This window comes from Gadus morhua, chromosome 16 (genome assembly GCF_902167405.1).
Source record: "Gadus morhua chromosome 16, gadMor3.0, whole genome shotgun sequence".
Taxonomy (NCBI): Eukaryota; Metazoa; Chordata; class Actinopteri; order Gadiformes; family Gadidae; genus Gadus; species Gadus morhua.
Genome location: NC_044063.1, coordinates 17,451,703 through 17,471,702, shown reverse-complemented (window position 1 = coordinate 17,471,702; position 20,000 = coordinate 17,451,703). Strand labels below are relative to the sequence as shown.

The following is a 20,000-nucleotide window of genomic DNA, read 5'->3' as shown; positions in this document are numbered from 1 at the left end:
AAAGTGACAGCGAAATCTGTCAGTGTTTGCGTTGTTCCACCGTTGCATGTCACTGTCTAGAAGCAAGGCTCATGGGGTAGGAACGGAGTCCAGCCTTGTGCTGCAGAGTTCTTTTTTATATTACCGTGGTTGGAATAATTATGGTTGGCTAATGTTTGCCAGTTTTATTTTGAGTGGTGTTGCATTTGTTAGACATTTCCCATGTTCATTAGCAGCTTTTCCTCATCGTATTGGTGGCAGCCACATGTGTTAAACAGAGAGAGGAAGGGAGCCAATGTAGTGGACATGCAATTTAATCCCAAACTCTACTCACATGGAAATATGGTAACATTACTTTTAATAAAAATAGAATTACTAACTCTTTAAATGTATTCTCTAAATGTTCACCTGACTCTTTATTCTCAAAAGTCCGGAAACAATTGACCTCTCAAACAAGGGACGAGTACAAAATGAAATGGACCTACTGAGTACGTCCCTAATGACCACTCTTTTAGAGAGGGTTAAACACCCCGATATGGATCTGCAAATACTGAAGTATTTGGAATGTCGAGCCATCATCAGAGCCAGGTCCCGGGAGGTTTCCCCGTTCTCTCTGCATTCAATACCCTTTATATGGTGACTGCAAGTCCTAATGGACTGATATATAATGGACTGATGATGTTCAATCAGCTGTGTGTTGGTTCATGGTATGAGCTTCCCTCTGTGAATACTGGTTTCTGACCTTTAATATATATGCAGTGGTTTCATTATATAATTATTGTATTATTGTATTATCATCGACACAACATAAGCAAAAGGCTACAACAACCACTTGTTGTACCTGGAACACCATAAGGTGTTCCAGGTACAACCTTTTTGTAGTATATCATTCAACCCCATTTTTTGTTTCGAAGTGCATCCATCAAACATGCATGGCTAGAGCCCATTAACACTTACATTTACATTTAGGGCATTTAGACGCTTTTATCCAAAGCGACTTACAATAAGTACATTTGTCATAAGAAGTGCAACAATATATCGCTGTCGTTACAGTAAGGATGTTCATAGAATCAAGTGCAAGTACCACAATCGCTAGGCTAACCAATTCCCTGTGTTACAGCAATGATAGCAGCTAATGCAGTTGCTAAACAGTTAAGTACTATAATACAATACAACACAATACAATACAATGGTGGCCAGAAGGGGGAGGGTGGCTATGCAGAGTCGAGGTGGACTCTGAACAGGTGAGTCTTGAGTCTTTTTCGGAAGTTAGTGAGCGACTCTGCGGAGAACTTCGGTAGGTTGAACACGAGGCGCGCTGCCGCATTCTGGATGCGCTGCAAGGGTTTAATCGCAGAGGCAGGAAGTCCAGCCTCTGCGATTATCTAAACAGCCCTGTCCATTATCTAAACAGGTTGTTATCCAGTCTTCCTGCTGCATGGACGGATTTCTACCATGGTAATCAGCGTTTATCACAAGCATGGATGATGCATATAGGCCTAGTCTAAATCAGTGCGTCAAGTCTCCCTGGAGCGTTACAGAATCTCAGCCCTGTGTTATCGAGTCGCCCGTTATGCATTAGTGGAGCTGGTGGAAAAAAATATATATATTCCAATTAACAGCCCATCAGGATTTTCTTCTTCAATTTGTCTATTCTCAACCGGTTTCATCACATAGTGGGAAAGAAACGTAAGCGTGCGGCCGTTGCATGTGTGAGTGCGTTTGTTGCCCTTACACTGGTTGTCTTCCTATCAAAGCAAGATGTGCTGATTTGCCTCCATCCTTAATTGCCTTCATTGAATATGTGCATTCTAATTATGCCCCCAAGAAAATATTTTTTTTTTTATTTGTATGATATCAATTGCTCTTTTAAGCAACCTGTTGTTTGATGTTGCGTCCCATAGCTTACATCAATGACCCATCATGTCTTATTAGCAGTGACATGTATAATCACTTATCTCTAATTAATCACAAGCAGTCTTAAAAGGAAAAACTCAATGCCTGCAGGCATATGTAATGCTCAAAGTGGAGGAGACTGACTGAGTAGCGATATAAAGAATGAATCCCGTGCTTGAGTAAGTGGACTAACACGATTTACACTTTGAGATGAAAGTGATTCACCTTATCATGATTTCGAAAATGTCACCCTAAACGTAACTGCAAGTGCAAAATTCAATAAAACATTCAGTGTATTTTGACTGTGTGGCTTTTGAACTGTTCGATTCACACAAGTGTCTATTTTCGATTGAGTGGCCACATTGTAGTTCTTCTCTGCAAAATATGTTGACTCTGTTCTGCCATCAGTCTGAGGCCACCATGGATACCAAGCAAATACCTCTCTGGCTCTCCAGCTTCATTGCACAGCTGCACTCTCCTCTGGCCTTGGCCCACGCCTGGCATCATGCATTTTAATTGTATTTGCATAGTGAGCTGCAATGTGTGTGTGTGTGTGTGTGTGTGTGTGTGTGTGTGTGTGTGTGTGTGTGTGTGTGTGTGTGTGTGTGTGTGTGTGTGTGTGTGTACAGGGGTAGAGCAGGGGAATGACTGTCTCTCCTGCTGTTTTTTGGCACTGGCTGAGGGAGCCAGGCGGTAATTGGAATGGTCAGGGTTTGCCAACTCTACAGGGGGGGAGGGGGGAGAGAGAGAGAGAGAGAGAGAGAGAGAGAGAGAGAGAGAGAGAGAGAGAGAGAGAGAGAGAGAGAGAGAGAGAGAGAGAGAGAGAGAGAGAGAGAGAGAGAAGGAGAGAGAGACAGGGAGAGAGAGAGAGAGAGAGAGAGAGAGAGAGAGAGAGAGAGAGAGAGAGAGAGAGAGAGAGAGAGAGCGAGAGAGAGAGAGAGAGGGAGACAGAGTGAGAGAGAGAGATTTTTTCTCAGTGCTGTCAGCAGATAAGAGTCTCGCTAATGATCTAATGGAATAATCTCAGGGCCACGCCAGGGATGGGTTAACCCCTCGGTGACCGCTGACAGGCTAGGCCCTAGTGTGTGTGTGTGTGTGTGTGTGTGTGTGTGTGTGTGTGTGTGTGTGTGTGTGTGTGTGTGCGTGCCCGGGGTATGGATGCAGGGTTACAAAGGACACAGATAGCAGAGCTACAGAAGGTGCAAGCGTCCAAAATGCACACGCTCATCTTCCCTCCACCGAAACTCTTCCTCTTCAACCTCCTCCACCTCCTCCTCCTCCTGCTGCAGCTCTCCTCTGCGTTGCTGTTTGACGCGGTGCATGTGGTGGTGGCTGCGGTACAGGAGCTGAACCGCAGCCAGAACGTGGGCGCCACAATGCTGTCCTGCAAGACCTCCAAGATCTGGGAGCACGGCACCAGCCTGATGAACTACCTGCGGATGGTAAGACCGCTGCCCCCGCTGGACGGGAGAGGAGCAGGCGCCTCTCCTCTCAGGCCCTGTTTACACGAGGACGCTTGCGGGTAAAAACGACAAAATATTTATCGCAAGTGCCATTCGTTTAGACGGTGACAGCGTTTTTGGGGCTTAAAAACGCAAAAATCTGAAATCACCCTGCAGAGTGGAAAACTTGAATACGCTCCGCCGTAGGGTTTCCGTCTACACTGCCAAGAGGCAAAATTCTGCTCAGATCTGCTCACGTTGCGAACGCGTTTACGTCACATAGATACATGCCCCAGTACAGGGAAATAAACAAACATGTTGGATTATTTCCATGAGTCGGACCGTCAAGCTGCTCTGGCAGCTCTAATAAATTTACAGGAATCTTTCCACGTAATGTACAGGATATGCACAGATAGTATTACTGAACAGAGAAGGATCTGTAATTATGTTTTGGTTTTCGCGGTTCAGATAAGAGAAGAAGGAAGATTCTACGCATGCACTCAAACATGGCGGTGTTGTGTGATAGTGTATCACAGCACCACCTAGCCGCCTGACATGCATACCCAATCGAATTCCACACACTTATGCGTCACCGTATGCACGCAGATTTCCTCCCGAAAACGCTTGTCTAAACACGGAACAAAAGTGGAGACGCGACGCCACTTTTGCATCTTCTGTTCAGACCTTCATCATGTTAACGTAGCCTCACTGTTCGGCCATTTTCTGTTTATTCCCATGCGTTGAACTGCTTTTCTTTTAGTGTCCACATTGTCCAAGAATTGTCCTAATAATGCTCTGTTTTTTTTGTCGCCCAAAAGAAAAGAAGAATGACTTGTCAAATTTGTCAGAATGGCACTCTAACTTAACAGCGAGGCAACAAAAGCCATTGTCAGGTCCGCACAATGCTAATGAGATATTTAATAGCATAATAGGAGTGTATAGCGAAGTTCTACGGCGCTGAATATATGTATTCAGTATTTTGTGGTTCTATACTTGGACTGCCCATCTCTAGCTCATCGTTCAGCGTTTTACCCAGAAAGAGATTGAGAGCACATGAAGAGATACAAATGGGTTGTCATTGGATAAAACTTGTTCTCTTTAATAAAGACAAATAGCTGTCAGTGACTGGGCTGCTGCCGTCCTTGATAGTAACAGGATTAGGTGTAAGTAATGATTTATGTTTCAAAGAAAATTGACCAATGTGTTGGCCTGTATTGCCCTTTATATCACCGTCTGAAGATAAACATATTTCAAAGGGACCCAAAAGGATAAACAATCAGTTGCAACACTTATTTCACTTGGATCCTCAAAGCTTTTTGAGGTTCACTATTTTAAGTCTTTAACATTTGTGTCTATGTGTGTCTGTGGGGGACAGGTAGAGTTGGAAGGACTGACGGGGCACATTGAGTTCAACAGCAAAGGCCAGCGGTCCAACTACGCTCTGAGGATCATGCAGAACGGCAAGGACGGCCTCAGGCAGGTAAAGTACAGCCCATGTTTCTACAGGGGAAAGAAGATTATTTTCCCTCACTGTGCTGGTAGCCACGCACAGACCGTAGTTCCCTCGCTCATTAGGACTGGAATTCATTATATCAACAATGTTTGTCGAGAGGCGTTCCTCCGTCAGCATAACCATTAGCCAACGCTACCGCTAGCAAGACGTCTAGCATTCAAACACATCTAATCACAAAGCAGCATAAGCTATTACTGCACCATCGTCTACTATGCTCGTTGCGGTTCACTGATTAACCAACTGAAGTCGTTTTGAGCTGAGCTGCCTGTGTCGATGCTGGTTCCCGAGACTACGATGTGTTTGGAAAGCTGGAGGTGAACTCACCTGATTCTGCTGTGGCAGTACATTTCAGATCACCTTGACGACTAGGTATTGAGTTCAAAACGGAAATAGCTGCTGAATGCACACAATTTTCTGCATAGGCAACTTCTTGACCATCCTTAAGAGAGAATAAATCATTTTAACCACACTGTTCTTAGAATACATTCATGAATATAAAAAAAATGGAATTTTGCTACAGCTGTTAACACTCCATCACTCTCCAAATGTTCAAGATGGAAAAGTGTACTGGGTTGAGTTAAAGTAAATCAAGTCTATACGTAAGCAATAAATGACAGGTGGAACATCTTGTCTCAGACTTGCATCCATGCAGGATGGTTCCCCGTTTCCAGGTCTTGGAGAAAGATTTAGTTTCACGCCAAGAACACTTTCATAGTGGGGGTTTCTGCGAGGGATTTCCTCCTTTATGAAGACATTTCCAATAGTTAGTCTAATAGGAGAGTTTCAGATCTCCTGGGATGGACTTGGGCCTGTAGAGGCACATCTACCTTAATGTAGGCTTTGCAGTGAAGTCACTCTGGCATTGAAAGGATTTTGTGATCAGCGGTTTAAGTGCGGCTAGTATAGCTTATATTGATGCTGGTGCAGTGCTTGGAAATAACAGCTCTTGCTCTTGCTTGAACCCAACTTCAGGTAGGGAAGCCGGGGCTGACCAGGGGCATTTTCTAGCATGGAGCTCAGCTAATGGTGTCCCTAGACTCCCTCACAAGCCATCGCCATGGGAGAGGGGACCCATGAGTTTGCATCTCAGAAGGAGGCCTTTAAACTTCACAGGTTCTGTTTCGGAAAGGAACTCAAGAGCTAAAGTGAGCTGTATTTGCATTACGCCATGCGAAACTGACTGCTGAAGTTGTCTTAATCCCAGATGGCTTCAGTGGAGCAACTCATTGGCAGGCATTGCGGGACTGTAGCTGCACATAGTAGCATAGTAACCAGACATCAAGGTGGATGTGTGGTTTCCTTTGGAGGACCTGTGCGTAGCCCCGGTGTGGAATAAAGAGCATGAATGCTTCCTTTGGCCTGATTTATGTGAAGGCATTCTTGGGCTTTTCGATATATTTGTGAACATCTGAAGTGCAATCTGGCTGGAAGGAAGGGATGCAGACTAACTCTGTGTGAGGAGTTACATACAGTGACACTGCCAAGGACTTGTTGTTTTTATAAATATGATAATAATTATTTGTGATTAAATCAACCTAAAGTCATACACACAATTGTCTAATAAAAATAATATCTAGAGGTAAGAAACACTTATTATGATTTATCATATTAAATGTACAAAATCTATTGTTTAATCAAATTTGTATCACACACAGGAAGAGCTCAGTACTTCAAGCAGCGTGAAAGGGTTTGGGGACATTTGCTTCTAATCAACGGATATAAACAAAGAACTTTATTACACAATTCATCTTTTCGGACTGATTGAAAGATTTGTCATGGGGATTATTTAAGATCGAACGATACAATCCCCATTTAGTTTTATTAACAGATGAAAGGTTTTTAATTTGTTATCCAAAATTGTACTGTCATAATTTACATAATTCTGCGCCTCTTCTTCCACCGACACAAAGAAAAAGAAATGTTTTGAAATAAAAGTGCAATCAACAATAAAAATATTTTTTCCAGCCTTTGCCTGAAACTGAATGTTGCATAGAGCCTTTGTTGGGGAAAGGCTCTATTCAGTAGCATGCTGCTATTAACTGGCTACTCTGTGGCCTTAAGCCCTGCAGCTCACAAGGGTAACACTTGAAGGAGAGCTTGTGCTTGCGGCCAGGTACCAACCCCTAACTGTATCACTATTGTGTCGCGTGTTTGGTCGTTCTGGAGAGCTGGCCTTGCAGGCCGTGCCCAGACACAAAGGTCCTATTGTGTAGGCTTTACAGACTTGTTAACACCCTGACAAGGGTCAAACACACACACACACACATACACACGCACGCACGCACACATACAAACATACATGCAGGCAGACTCACTGTCACCGACAATCAAACACACACACACACACATACATGCATGCATGCAGGCACGGCTGACTTTCAATCACACACACAATAACTTGTGCACTCATGCATGCAGAAACATACTCACACACAGAGGCCAACTCACGCCCCAGTGCTTCTGCGTGATTACCAAACAGCCACTGTGCTGCAGATGTCGCCTGTCTGTCTACTCTACAGCATGCCTGGGCTTTACTCCTCCCAACACCCTACAGCACTTAAACCCTTCCAACTCCCACCTAGCAACAGTTTACACCACTCCAGCATTCCATTTTTAAAAGGACACAGGCTCCTCTTAAAACCAAATTAGTTTGATGCATCCGACAGCGTGGCCTCATAGAAACGTGTAATGATTCTTTCTACAAATGCCACGACTCTCTTTATTATTTCACATCTCGCCACGTAAAAGGAACGCATGCACTTTGGAAAAGGTAAAGTGCAACTGCTCTCTTTGTGATTTGATTATCTCAAGTATATGTTGTCCACCCCAAGTCGCTCCTCTGACAGGTGTAATTACACTCTGTTCCCTTGAAACCGTTGATGTTGTTCTGCTATCGTCATGATCTCTATAGTAACGCTGATAAACACAACCCAAGTTCGCGGGCTAACAGTTCAATAACCAACACAACACAATCAAACATGGAAGATTGCAAGAAAAAAATATCAAATTTTTGTTCATAGCCCGTTTTCCTCCTTCCTCTTGCTGTTGTTCAGTTCCAGCTGCTCTGAGCGTAGTCGCCACGAAAAGACCGCTGCATTTCAAATACAAACTAGAACTGCAAGCAGTTATCCAGGGGTCCAAGCGATGTGCATTTCGCCGGCACAACGCAAAGCATGTATTCAAAACGCTACCATGAACCTGTGGATAGAAAGGTTTTGACTGTGAGAGGTTCGGTGTGGGAGTTATAGCCCCAAACGCGTTTTTCCTTGGTATAGCGCCACCTAGTGACTGGCATGTCTGGATTTTGTCGTCTGCGTAGACCTCACGGACCTGGATCTATTCATGCTATTGACGTGTCTGCACCATTTACTGTTTGGGCTGTGGACCCACTTTTAGGGAAGGAAGTATAAAGATACACAATGTCGTCGTTTTTGGCGCCCCCTTTTGGCGAAATTTTCCGAATAGAGTTTTTTTCGTGGCGAAAATGTCAGAATTTTATGGAACGCCATTAAGGGTAGTGCCGACACGTGTGTACAATTTGAACTCGATCCGATGTTTAATTTTGTATTTTTGGGGATTTATGATTTTCCAAGTGTAACGTAGCTAATAAACCAACATTCAAAACGCTACCGTTTCGTCGTCGAAGGTCAGATCAAAAAAGTGTTCGAATTTCTTGTGTTTTCTTGTATTTCTTGTATTTCGAATTTCTTGTATTTCTTGTGCGTCTGAAGATGTTGTGTGCAAAGTTTGGTGTCGATTGGTCAAGAAATGTTGGAGGAGTTGCGAAAGGCAGTATAGCGGTTTTCGCGATTTTGCGAAAAAACTTCATAGACGCAAATAGGCGTGGCCTATGCCAAAAGATGCAGCAGACTCCAGTGAATATGTGGGTATTACATTTTGGACTGTGGGAGGTTCGGTGTGGGAGTTATAGTCCCAAACGCGTATTCCTTGGTATAGCGCCATCTAGGGACCTGTGTCTGGATTTTGTTATCTGAGTAGCGGTGCCGGACCTGGATCTAGTCATGCTATTGGCGTGCCTGCACCATTTACGGTTTGGGCTGTGGTCCCACTTTCAATGCGGGAAGTATAATAATCGCTACAAAAACAATAGGGATCCAACCTGTTGGCTTGGACCCCTAAATATATAGGCCTAATTAGGCCTCTGTGCGTGATCTGTTTTCGCGGTGTCCTCGTTTACCAGGCCGCGGTGCCCGTGGTTCCCGGGCCATTCATTCATTCGTTCACGGGGCGCGGCGGGAGTCGCGGGAGACGCGGGAGTGGTCGCGGTGCCCAAGGTCACGGGGCCCGGGCCGCGGGGTGCCGCGACCGGGGCACGACGTGAGACGTGGCGGCCGGGAGTCGCGGGAGTGCCCGCGCCGCGGTCACGGTGAATGAATGTTCAATCCAACCATTTCTTCCTCAACTCTTCTTTCTTGGCCAATATCTCTCTCTCTCTCTCTCTCTCTCTCTCTCTCTCTCTCTCTCTCTCTCTCTCTCTCTCTCTCTCTCTCTCTCTCTCTCTCTCTCTCTCTCTCTCTCTCTCTCTCTCTCTCTCTCTCTCTCTCTCTCTCTCTCTCTCTCTCTCTCTCTCTCTCTCTCTCTCAATCCCCCCCCCCCCCCTGTCGCTCTGGAAGTTTAATCAGGTTTATCACAATGATGGACAGTGCTGTTACCCAATCAGAGGTGAGATATTTGCATGTCATGAATATTCATGAATATTTTTATATTTTTTGCACCAAAACTGACTCAGAGGGCATTCATTGCTATATAGTGACCAACGCAAAATCAATGAAAAACGATGCATTGACAACTTTAAGCTATATAACACGAGTGTGAGTGGGGTTGTTAGTTTATTTATATATTTTTATTGGGGGGGGGGGGGGGGCCAGAGGATCAGGGTAAGTTCAGGGGGCCGTTTGCTCGGTAACGGTGATGTACCTCGTGTCCTGCCACCGAGCCCCCATGTCACGGCGTGCCCCCTAGCAGGCTGCTAGACGACTGCATTCGCCTCTATCCGCCTCCCTGGCTCGGCCCGGAGGCCCCGTGCCGTGTAATACGATTGAGTGGACCACCTTCCCTTGACCCTTGTTCTGCCCGGCCAAAGCGTCTCTACGGGGGTTTTGTTCAGACGAGCGGCGTGTAATTACGCTCATTCCCGGTCGGTCTGTGAATCTGCCAGCCTGATGCCGGTGACCCCCCCGGTCATCAGACAAACCTCTGCTTGTTTTTTTTTAACACTCGGACAGCCGTCTCTGACGTGACTCCAGGGTCTCCTGGCAGCGAGCCAGCGCTGCGGCGGCAGCTGCGGTAGCGGGACTCCTGATGCGATGGATCCGAGCAGGGCTATCAGAGAGCAGGTCTGCCCGTTAACGCTAATGGTGGCGAGACTAGGTGTTGTTTGTTTACGTTCACCAACACCTCCCACACTATGTCGGGACGGGCCGCCCCGGACAGGCTGGCGTTAGGGGCGCCCTGTTCATGGGCAGGGATGGAATGTACACACACGCACACACATGCACGCAGACACGCGCACACACACTAATAGTATTACTTATTCATTAACATCTGCAAATCACAAAGTTATCGCTCAATATCAAAGCGTTATCGATAATGCTGTGGTGGTGGTGCTAACTTATCCCGCCTGCACGCGCGCAGCTTCCAGCCAGAGGCTCACGGTTAAAAGTCTTTCTTGGAAGGCGCGCAATTACAGATTATCGGGGAGAGCTCTGCTGCCTCCAGGTCTTTACCCACTCATTCTCTTGATCTGTTGAACTCAGTCTGGCTCGCTGTGGGTGTCCCTGCATGAGCAAACCGTACACAGCGTATGGATGATGCCTCGTCTCACAAACACACAATCAAACTCTCCATCTGGCTATCTGTCAGTATCAATCCATCTCTATCTGTTTATGTTTGCACACACATATATCTGTCCGTCTATCCGTATCCATTCATCTGTATCTATTTATACATGACGTGTTCATACATCTATCTGTCTGTCTATCATAATCCATCTATCTGTATCTACTCATGTATGTACATACATATATCTGTCCATACCATTGTAGCTTGCCCCTTGTCAGGCTTCAAATCGCATTGCCTATTGTATATCTTTTACTGATGGTAATATTTACTCTAAATTTCACGTCCCCCTCCCCCCTCCAGGACAAAACCATTAGCGCTAATTTGAGCATTAGTCGTTCGTCAACAGAACAACAGGGCACGGGGAGGACGTGTTATTTACCTTTGGAGAGGGTGTGTCGTTATTGACTCAAGGTTATTCCGGGGGGACGATGATTCATCATCCTGTTGACACAAAGTTAACTTTATAACTTTGGACCGGCGGCCACGGCCCGCCCCCACCAGATGCCCCCATGACGCCAGGTTCAGGTCGGGCCATAATGAAGGTGCAGTGAGGCGTCTGTGCGGCATCATTACCGCTAGTGGTCCTCGCTGCCGGCCCTCAGAAGTTGGCTAAAGCGGGGCGGGGGGAGGGGGGGGGGGGGGGGGGGGGGGGGGGGGGGGGGGGGGGGGGGGGGGGGGGGGGGGGGGGGGGGGGGGGAGAGATCAAGCAGAGTGAAGCAAAACAACAAAGAAAAAGTGAAAGAAAAGCGAACATGAGGGAGGATTTGTTTGTTGACATATGTTTGATATAGCAAACGTCCCCCCCCACACACACACGACGTAACAAGCAAATCAACACCATTTCAGTACATATCAAACACAGAAAACCAAAATGGGCTCCGTATTAGCTGCCCCCTCTCTCGGTGAGCAGCGTGACATCTCATACAGCTGACGGGAAAGACGGAGGCAGGACAGCAGGCCCTCTCGGTTGTTGTTGGAATGACTCATTACATGTTTTAGGAGGATCGCTTGTAATCCTCAACGGCCTTTTATTTTGTCCATTCATGAGCCTGTGTAATGAGTAGATAAAGAAGACTAATTGCCAAAATCACATGGTGTGTGTGTGTGTGTGTGTGTGTGTGTGTGTGTGTGTGTGTGTGTGTGTGTGTGTGTGTGTGTGTGTGTGTGTGTGTGTGTGTGTGTGTGTGTGTGTGTGTGTGCGTGCCTGCGTGTACATGAGCCCATTGAGTTTAGATACCCCGTAGTGATTGCCATGCTTAACACTATCACGTCTTGTCTTCATAAATCCTTAAAATAACTGAACCTGCTCCGTTGAACTCAAAAGCTGGGAATGATTTTTCCCCAATGGACACCAGAGAAATGGGCTGGCAGTTTCCCTAACCTAGGCCTTTTGTTCGTTGGATGAATAGCCTCTGAATAATCATAGCCACGCTTCGGTGTGCGCACACTCACACACCACACACAAGCTGGGACTCTTTTGACCCTCCTTGCAGTGGATCCACAAAGCAACAGCAGCTATACCTGTGTGTCTGGGCAATGGCCTGGCTGGCCTCTAGCCTCTAGCAGCTAGACTCTGGCCTTAAGCCTCTACTGACTAGCTTCCATGCTCCATCAGCTGCTCAACAGTACATTGGGGAAACTGTAAGATGGCTACTGCATTTAGGTTGAGTCAAGATTGCTACAGTTAGAGCATATGGCCTTGGGGTTGGTGTGTGTGTGTGTGTGTGTGTGTGTGTGTGTGTGTGTGTGTGTGTTAGTGTGTGTGTGTGTGTGTGCGTGTGCGTGTGCGTGTTTATGTGCATGTGTATTCATGGCTGTGCTTGGTATTTCTGTTTGTGTATGTGTTTGTCTGATGATAGGTAGGATTTGTAATGTCAAGGAGATGGAGGGGGGCGGAGAGAGGGAGACGTGGTTGTTCAATGTCAAAGTGTATTTATCAAATACAAAGTATAGCAGAGGCACATTCTGAACAGTGAATACCATAGGACATAGCACCAACAACTACGCTGTAGGCATAAAATAATATGCAAATATATAGTTAATACCGTAATATAATGAGTAATAATAGAAAAAGAATACTAAATTGCTTCAGTGCTGACAGGCTTGAGTTATTTTGTTCTCTTGGAAGCTGCAAAAGGCAGGTGTGTCTAAGATACGACTCAAATTCCAAATGTTGCATCATTAGGATAATGCAATCTGTTTCACTATGTAAGCTTGTACATGTTTTAACCTTTAGAGCGCGGACAGCTCAAGTGCCCATGCATTGTGTCTGGTGAACAATGGGAATAAAGGCATTATATTGTAGCATTTTATGTCTAAATCTGCATATTTCGTGAGGCTTTTTTTTTCACTAGGTTTTGTTGTCGAGGTTTGCAACATGTTGATGTCTCCATCTCTCTCACGGAGACACTTGGTATTCACTTGACTTGGCATAATCTCCTCCCTGAGGACTTTTCTCACCACCTGAACCTAACCTGATTTCTCTGTCGTTGCCATTCATCGGATCTGCTCGACTTCCCTAAACAGAAAACTGCTTTCCGAGAATATTCGGAGGGTATTTTCATTGCAAGTAAGCTGTAATAGTTTGGTATTGAATGAGTAATATGTGTGTCTCTAGATATGTACCGGTGAAGTTATATTGATGCAGCCAAACACTACTATATAGGACATCTATATTGTTTTACTTTTCAGAGATTGGATCAATTTGAGGCACAACAACTTCTTGTATAGACGTGGAATCTTACTACTCCAGCCAAATAGCTGCCTGTTGAACTGGCTCTTTATTTCCCAAACGTCCTGATTTGTTCCTCCTTTTAAATGCATTTCTGTCATTCAAGAGATGCCGTACGGCTCTCTGCAGAATACACAGGCATTTCAAAGTCCTTCATGAAATGATTCATATATTCAGAAGACCCATTCCAGTTCATGAGTCAATATTCCACCCACAACTGTGAACAGTATTTACCATTTTTATATTTTTCCTTGTCCATTTTTAGTCAACATCAAAATTGCAAACAGGAACAAAATAATATCACATTCTGCCCTGATTGTAAAAGTTTCATCTTTTGAACTTGTTTTTCAGTGTGTCAATACTTTAATCTTGATACAATTCTACACCATAGCCCATCTCATCCTTGGGTCGTTTAATCACCCAGATGTGATTAAGACATGTGATTTATGGCATGACTCTTAGGTATTCACACCAAAAGTACTCCATCCCACCATTCTGTGGTTTAATCATGCAGCAGGTCTCTGGTTGTCCTTGCAACGAGAAGGCTGAAAGCTAGAGATACTTATGGGAACAAGGTGTTAAGAGCAGAGTGTAGACCTTCAAGTCCTCAACTCCATCTGCGAATAAGAGGGAACTCTGAGTTCCTTCAACACATACACACATACACATGCATTCACATACACACGCACACATGCACACACACACACCAATTTGCATAAAGTGCTCTGAGGTGCTATGTTATTTACACAGCGCTCCCTGCAGTTAAAAGCTGCGTTCCTGTATTCACTTTGCCTCTCGCTCCTGATGTATTTATTCCCTGCCAGAGCCACGCTGCTGTTTATTACAGCAATCTACCTCTTCTCTCCCCTTCTCTTCTCACCGTCCCCTCCTTCCGACGCCTGTCTCCTGCGAGCACAACATGACTGTATATACACACAAGCAGATGCACACAAGCACACACACACAAACAGACAAACACACACACACACACACACACACACACACACACACACACACACACACACACACACACACACACACACACACACACACACACACACATACCCCTAGCCTTGGAAGCACGTGCACACAATTGCATTAGGTCATTCAGCTGCAGTGTGAGGGGCTGTAAGGGGGGGGGTGGCACATCAGAGTTGTTCAGTTTAAAGCCTGCTCCTGACTCTCCTCCTCTACCATTGAAGGGTGTTATCATCCAGACACAACCGGTGGTGGGGGGGCTGTCGCTGTGGGAATGTGTGTATGAATCGATGAGTGTTAGGCAATATTGTAAAGCGCTTTGAGTGGGCACTGGTTAGAAAAGTGTATATAAATGCAATCCATTTACCACAGTGGTTGAGCTAGTAGGGACAGCATGGGGTTTGGGCTAGTAGTGACACCATGGTGGTGGTGCTATTAGTGACAACATGGTGGTGATGCTAATAGTTACATCATGGGGTGGTGCTAGTGGGCTCGGCATGGTGGTGGTGGTAATAATGACAACATAGTGGTGGTGCTAATAGTGACACCATGGTGGTGGTGCTAGTGGTGACTTCATGGAATCGTTCTTTATTAATATTAGTATATATTTTTGTGAGTGTGCGTTATGGAATCGAAAAAGTATATGCATTGTGGGTGTGTGTGCGTAGTTGCAGCTGTTTCTGAGTGTGTGTGTTTGTGTTTGGTCACGTGATCATGTGAAAGATTGCGTTTGTGTGTGTGTGGCAGGGGTTATGTGCTTGTGTTTTTTGGCATGAGTGTATGCGTTTGGATTTGTGTGTGAGTGGGGGGGAGTTGGGGAATAATTGATTGGCGTTAATTTCCAAATGCTAGAGATTGCAATTATAATCAGTTTTAAAGGTACACCAGATGGCCAATTATGCACAATATAACGTTGTTTTACATCTTTAGCCTACAAATTAGGTTTTATAGCAGATATATGGGTCTTTGCTTGGTCTCCATGTATCACAATGTATATTAACTGTATATTTTTTATTATTTTAATAAACTCTCAAACTTTCAGCCCTTGAAACAACCTGCTCCTTAATAACAATTTAACTAATGTAACTTACCATGACCCTGTAGTCAAAGATCTTTTTAGCTAATGTTGCCTCATGCGTTCACATTTACATTTGGGGCATTTAGCAGAAGCTTTTATCGAAAGCAACTTACGTTAAGAACATTTGTCAGAGGAAAGAGAAACAACAATATATCGCTGTTGGTAAAGCACTTGCCAAGCATTTACAATTGCCAGGTCAACCCATTCCCCATAGGCAAAAAAGATATCTTGGAGGAGATGCTACACGATGCTAAGTGCTATTTTCAAGTGCCAGGACCAACATCATACAATAAATGCGGACGTGTTTGCTACTCAGGGATATTCTACTTCCAGCTTTCTATTTAGATTCTCTATATATTTATTTTGGTAAACTGAAAATGTATATAAGATCGAAAAAGGGTACCTTAAGAAGTTATTGATAAAAGCCTCAATGAAGATTGAATATAATCAAGTGTGCTGTATTTCATTGGTAAAAGAGGGCCGAGCAGAAAAAGCGCGAGCAAGCTGCCTTTGCATGATTTCCGTGCAATGGATGGCCTCACATGAGCCCGGACTTCCGAGAAACTCAGATTTAAGGAGAAAGTGGGTGCATGTGCAGCAAGATGGCCTTCAATCACATTAGTACGCTGTCTTCTAATTCAACTCTGGGAATCTGCATGAATATTAATTCCAATGAAACTGAATTAACTGAATTCTTCCTTTTGATGTGGAGCTCAAGTGTCTTGAGTAAGTGCTTTGGTGTGACCGTGGACCTCTTTAGAATGTACATTAACATGAGCCTCGGAAAATACTGCATCCATGTATCTCTTATTCGTTAAATCACCTGTCTCATACACATCGCACATCAAACACAAACAGACAAACACACACACAACCACACGGACACACATGCAAACACACAAACGAAGACAAAGTGAGCGAACACATGCATGCACACTGCGTTTCGTCTGGCCTGCTGCCTTTCATTTTGCCTCATTTTTGGTCTCCGGGAGACACAGAGCGGTCCCGCTTCCTCTTTTGTTTTTCTCGCCTTGCACTTTGCAGGCTGGAGACGGGGAATAGATCAAAAGCAGGATGGATGAGCTGTTTTGCAAGATCCCCCAGCCTTAACGGATTTCAAGCTTGGCTTAGGCCCGTTTGTGGGGGTTTTGAGGGAACACGCGCGTGTGATTGTGTGTGTGTGTGTATGTGATTGTGTGTGTGTGTGTGTGTGTGTGTGTGTGTGTGTGTGTGTGTGTGTGTGTGTGTGTGTGTGTGTGTGTGTGTGTGTGTGTGAGTGTGTGTGTGTGTGTGAGAGAGAGAGAGAGAGAGAGAGAGAGAGAGAGAGAGAGAGAGAGAGAGAGAGAGAGAGAGAGAGAGAGAGAGAGAGAGAGAGAGAGAGAGAGAGAGAGAGAGAGAGAGAGAGAGTAACAGAGCGTGTATGTGTGTGTTCGCTTTTACATGCAAATCCGTGTGTGTGCGTGTGTGCATCCAAGCGCCTCTTTGCTTTACAAATGCTTGTAAAGTCTGCATGCCTGCATGTGTCTGCTGCCTTTTTCCCTTTAGCTCATGCGTTCTTGGATTCCACACTGTCCCTGCCACAATGATTTAGTCACCAAGGACAGTGTTGGAGCGGCATCATGACCTCTCTATCTACTGTCCTCCATTCAAAAGACCCTCCTTTGGGAAACCCCTGAAGAATTAGATTCCATGTTTGGCCCCCGCCCCCCCCCTCGGTCTTCCAGCCTCCAACCTGTCCCTCTCGTCGGATCCGTTACTGGATTCACATTGAATGACACCGCGATGACCCCGGCCTCTGAACGTTTCAAAGCTCTGTCTGGGTGGGTGTGGGGGAGCGGGGGAAGAGAATGAGAAGCAGGGGGGTTGCGTAGGCGAGAGGAGCGAAAGCATGGAGATAGCGGGCGAGTGGGAGTGAGACAGAGCGAGAGGGACAGAGAGGGAATGAAGAAAGAAATGGGAAATAAAAATGTGCAGCGGTGCCGGCGCTCCCCTCTGAAAGGCCCCGTCCCCCGGCAGTGACAGTGTGACCTCTCCCCCGCCGAGGATTGAGACATGTACACAATCAGCGGTGCGGCGGCGGCGGCTGTCCACAGGCCCACAGGGTCCCCGGCTGCCAGGGAGGACATTGTTTGCTCTGGCTTCTCCTTGGGGCGCTCCTTTGAAGTGATGCTCAACCAACCACGAGGCACCACCATTATCATCCACCCCACACTTGTGTCTCATTACTAAAGGGACTAAAAGGGCCGCGGCTTGATTCCAAATAGCGCCAAATAACGACCGATGAGAGTAGCTTTGGAGTAAATTTGAGGTGAAACTTGAGATTGAATGCGTGTGTGTGTGTGTGTGTGTGTGTGTGTGTGTGTGTGTGTGTGTGTGTGTGTGTGTGTGTGTGTGTGTGTGTGTGTGTGTGTGTGTGTGTGTGTGTGTGTGTCCGTGCATGCCCGTGTGTGTGCATGGATGAATGTGTGTGTGTATGCATGTGTTTTGTGTTTGTGTGTGTGTGTGTCCGTGCATGCCCGTGTGTGTGCATGCATTCATCTGCGTGTGTGTGCGTGTGTTTCCATTGGGGTGTGGGTGTGTCCATGCATGCCCTTTGTGTGTGGAGGCATGAATGTGCGTGTGTGTGTGACAACAAAACGAGCCAACAATGAAATAGAAGGTTTGCGAAAGCTTATAAGCCGAGTTGCCCTATTCCCTCCTAGCCCGACGGCTTCAGGCGAGCAGCGAGGATCGGCGCATGATCTCAAAGTAATGTTTCTGTGTTCTGCGGAGAACAGCAGCAGTCTGCCTCCCTCCGACGCGCAGAGCATCTGGGAGGCTCCTTTACGTCCTTTTCCCGTGACCCGATGCTGAGGAGGCTCAGCTGGGCCGCTGATGAGTTCACCCACTGCCACACGCTCCTTCTGCTCAAGGCCCGTTGAGGTCTGTCTCTCTGCACCCCCCGCTTTGGAGAGAGGGTAGAGGCATGGCATGTACACACACACACAAACACATGTGCACTCATACGGAGACAAACACAAAAAGGGGAGCGCGCAGACACACACACACACATGCAAACACACAGAGACACACACACACATGCAAACAAACAGGCACACACACATACACACACGCGCACACGTAGGGAAACACACACTCAATCACACAGAGACAGACAAAAATTCATACGCACACATTTGGAGACAAAGATACACACACTCAGAAAAACATACTTACCCTAGATAAATGCCCAAACACACACACACAAACACACATAGACACACACACTCACAAACACACAAACGTACACACACACACACACACACACACACACACACACACACACACACACACACACACACACACACACACACACACACACACACACACACACACACACATTTATACACACATACAAGAACACAACCAGTAATTGAAATAAGTGTGAATAGGATCTACAAGGGTTGTATTTCAGAAAAGTCACTCATAGTGAGTGGGGAAGAGGATGTTCTTTATGTGGTGGTGGTTAGTGAGGTCCCCCATTCACTGAAAAGCATCTTTGAATGTCTAGAAAAGCGCTCTATAAATTCAATCTATTATTATTAGTATTATTATTACGTGAACAATCTTCAATTGTTTACCGTTCTACACCAAAAGTGGTGGACATCAACCTGTAATTGGCCTCGGATCCAATTCAGCTGACAGTAATAACTTTAACGGCAAAAACGCCATATCATCACAAAAAAGCCTCTCTCTCTCACACACACACACACACACACAAGTTACACAGAAATAGACACACACTGCTGCCGTGTCGCCATGACACCTTAATGCAGTGGGCTTAATTCATGTGTGCCCGACGACATTATCTCCACATTAGTACTTATTCCCTCCCTCGCACGATGATGGATGCCTGTGCCATGGCGTCCTCCCACCAAACCCTATTGAACGCGCCACTCCTGACAGGAGAATCAGCCACTTCCGACGCTCCGGTGAGCAGCGAGCCTAATCCTCCCCTCAGACTGTAATTCCAGGTTTCAGAAGGGAACCCTGGGTAATCTCTCAGCGGGGGCGACGCTCCACTTCTTCTGTAGCCGCCGCCCCCTCACAACCCTCTCTCACACACACACACACACACACACACACACACACACACACACACACACACACACACACACACACACACACACACACACACACGCATACAAACGCACATACACACGTGTACACACGCACACATACACATACAAACGCATACACACACGCGTATAGGCACACACACATCCATATGAATCTACACACGCACACACACACACACACATACATACAAACACATAAACACATGCATCTATACACACACACATACAAGCACACACATACAGGCGCACAATCTCTCTATGTCATACTTATTCTGCAGCAGCCCGACAAATACTCACACACCCACACACACACCCACCTACCCACACACACACACACAGACAAACAGGCTGGCTGCTGCTGGTGGTACACTGTGTTCCTTCTCTCTTGTTGCCTGCTCCTGGT

At 45.9% G+C, this 20,000-nt stretch overlaps 1 protein-coding gene across 1 annotated transcript in view; it reads left to right on the top strand.

Moving 5' to 3' along the window:
- The window catches only part of grik4 (glutamate receptor, ionotropic, kainate 4), a 262,913-nt gene that overhangs the window by 208,597 nt on the left and 34,316 nt on the right, over positions 1-20,000 (top strand). Inside the window, exons 10-11 of the mRNA XM_030381795.1 lie at positions 3,165-3,317; positions 4,693-4,797. Coding sequence (XP_030237655.1) covers positions 3,165-3,317; positions 4,693-4,797 — 258 coding nt within the window. The remainder of the gene's footprint in view (positions 1-3,164; positions 3,318-4,692; positions 4,798-20,000) is intronic.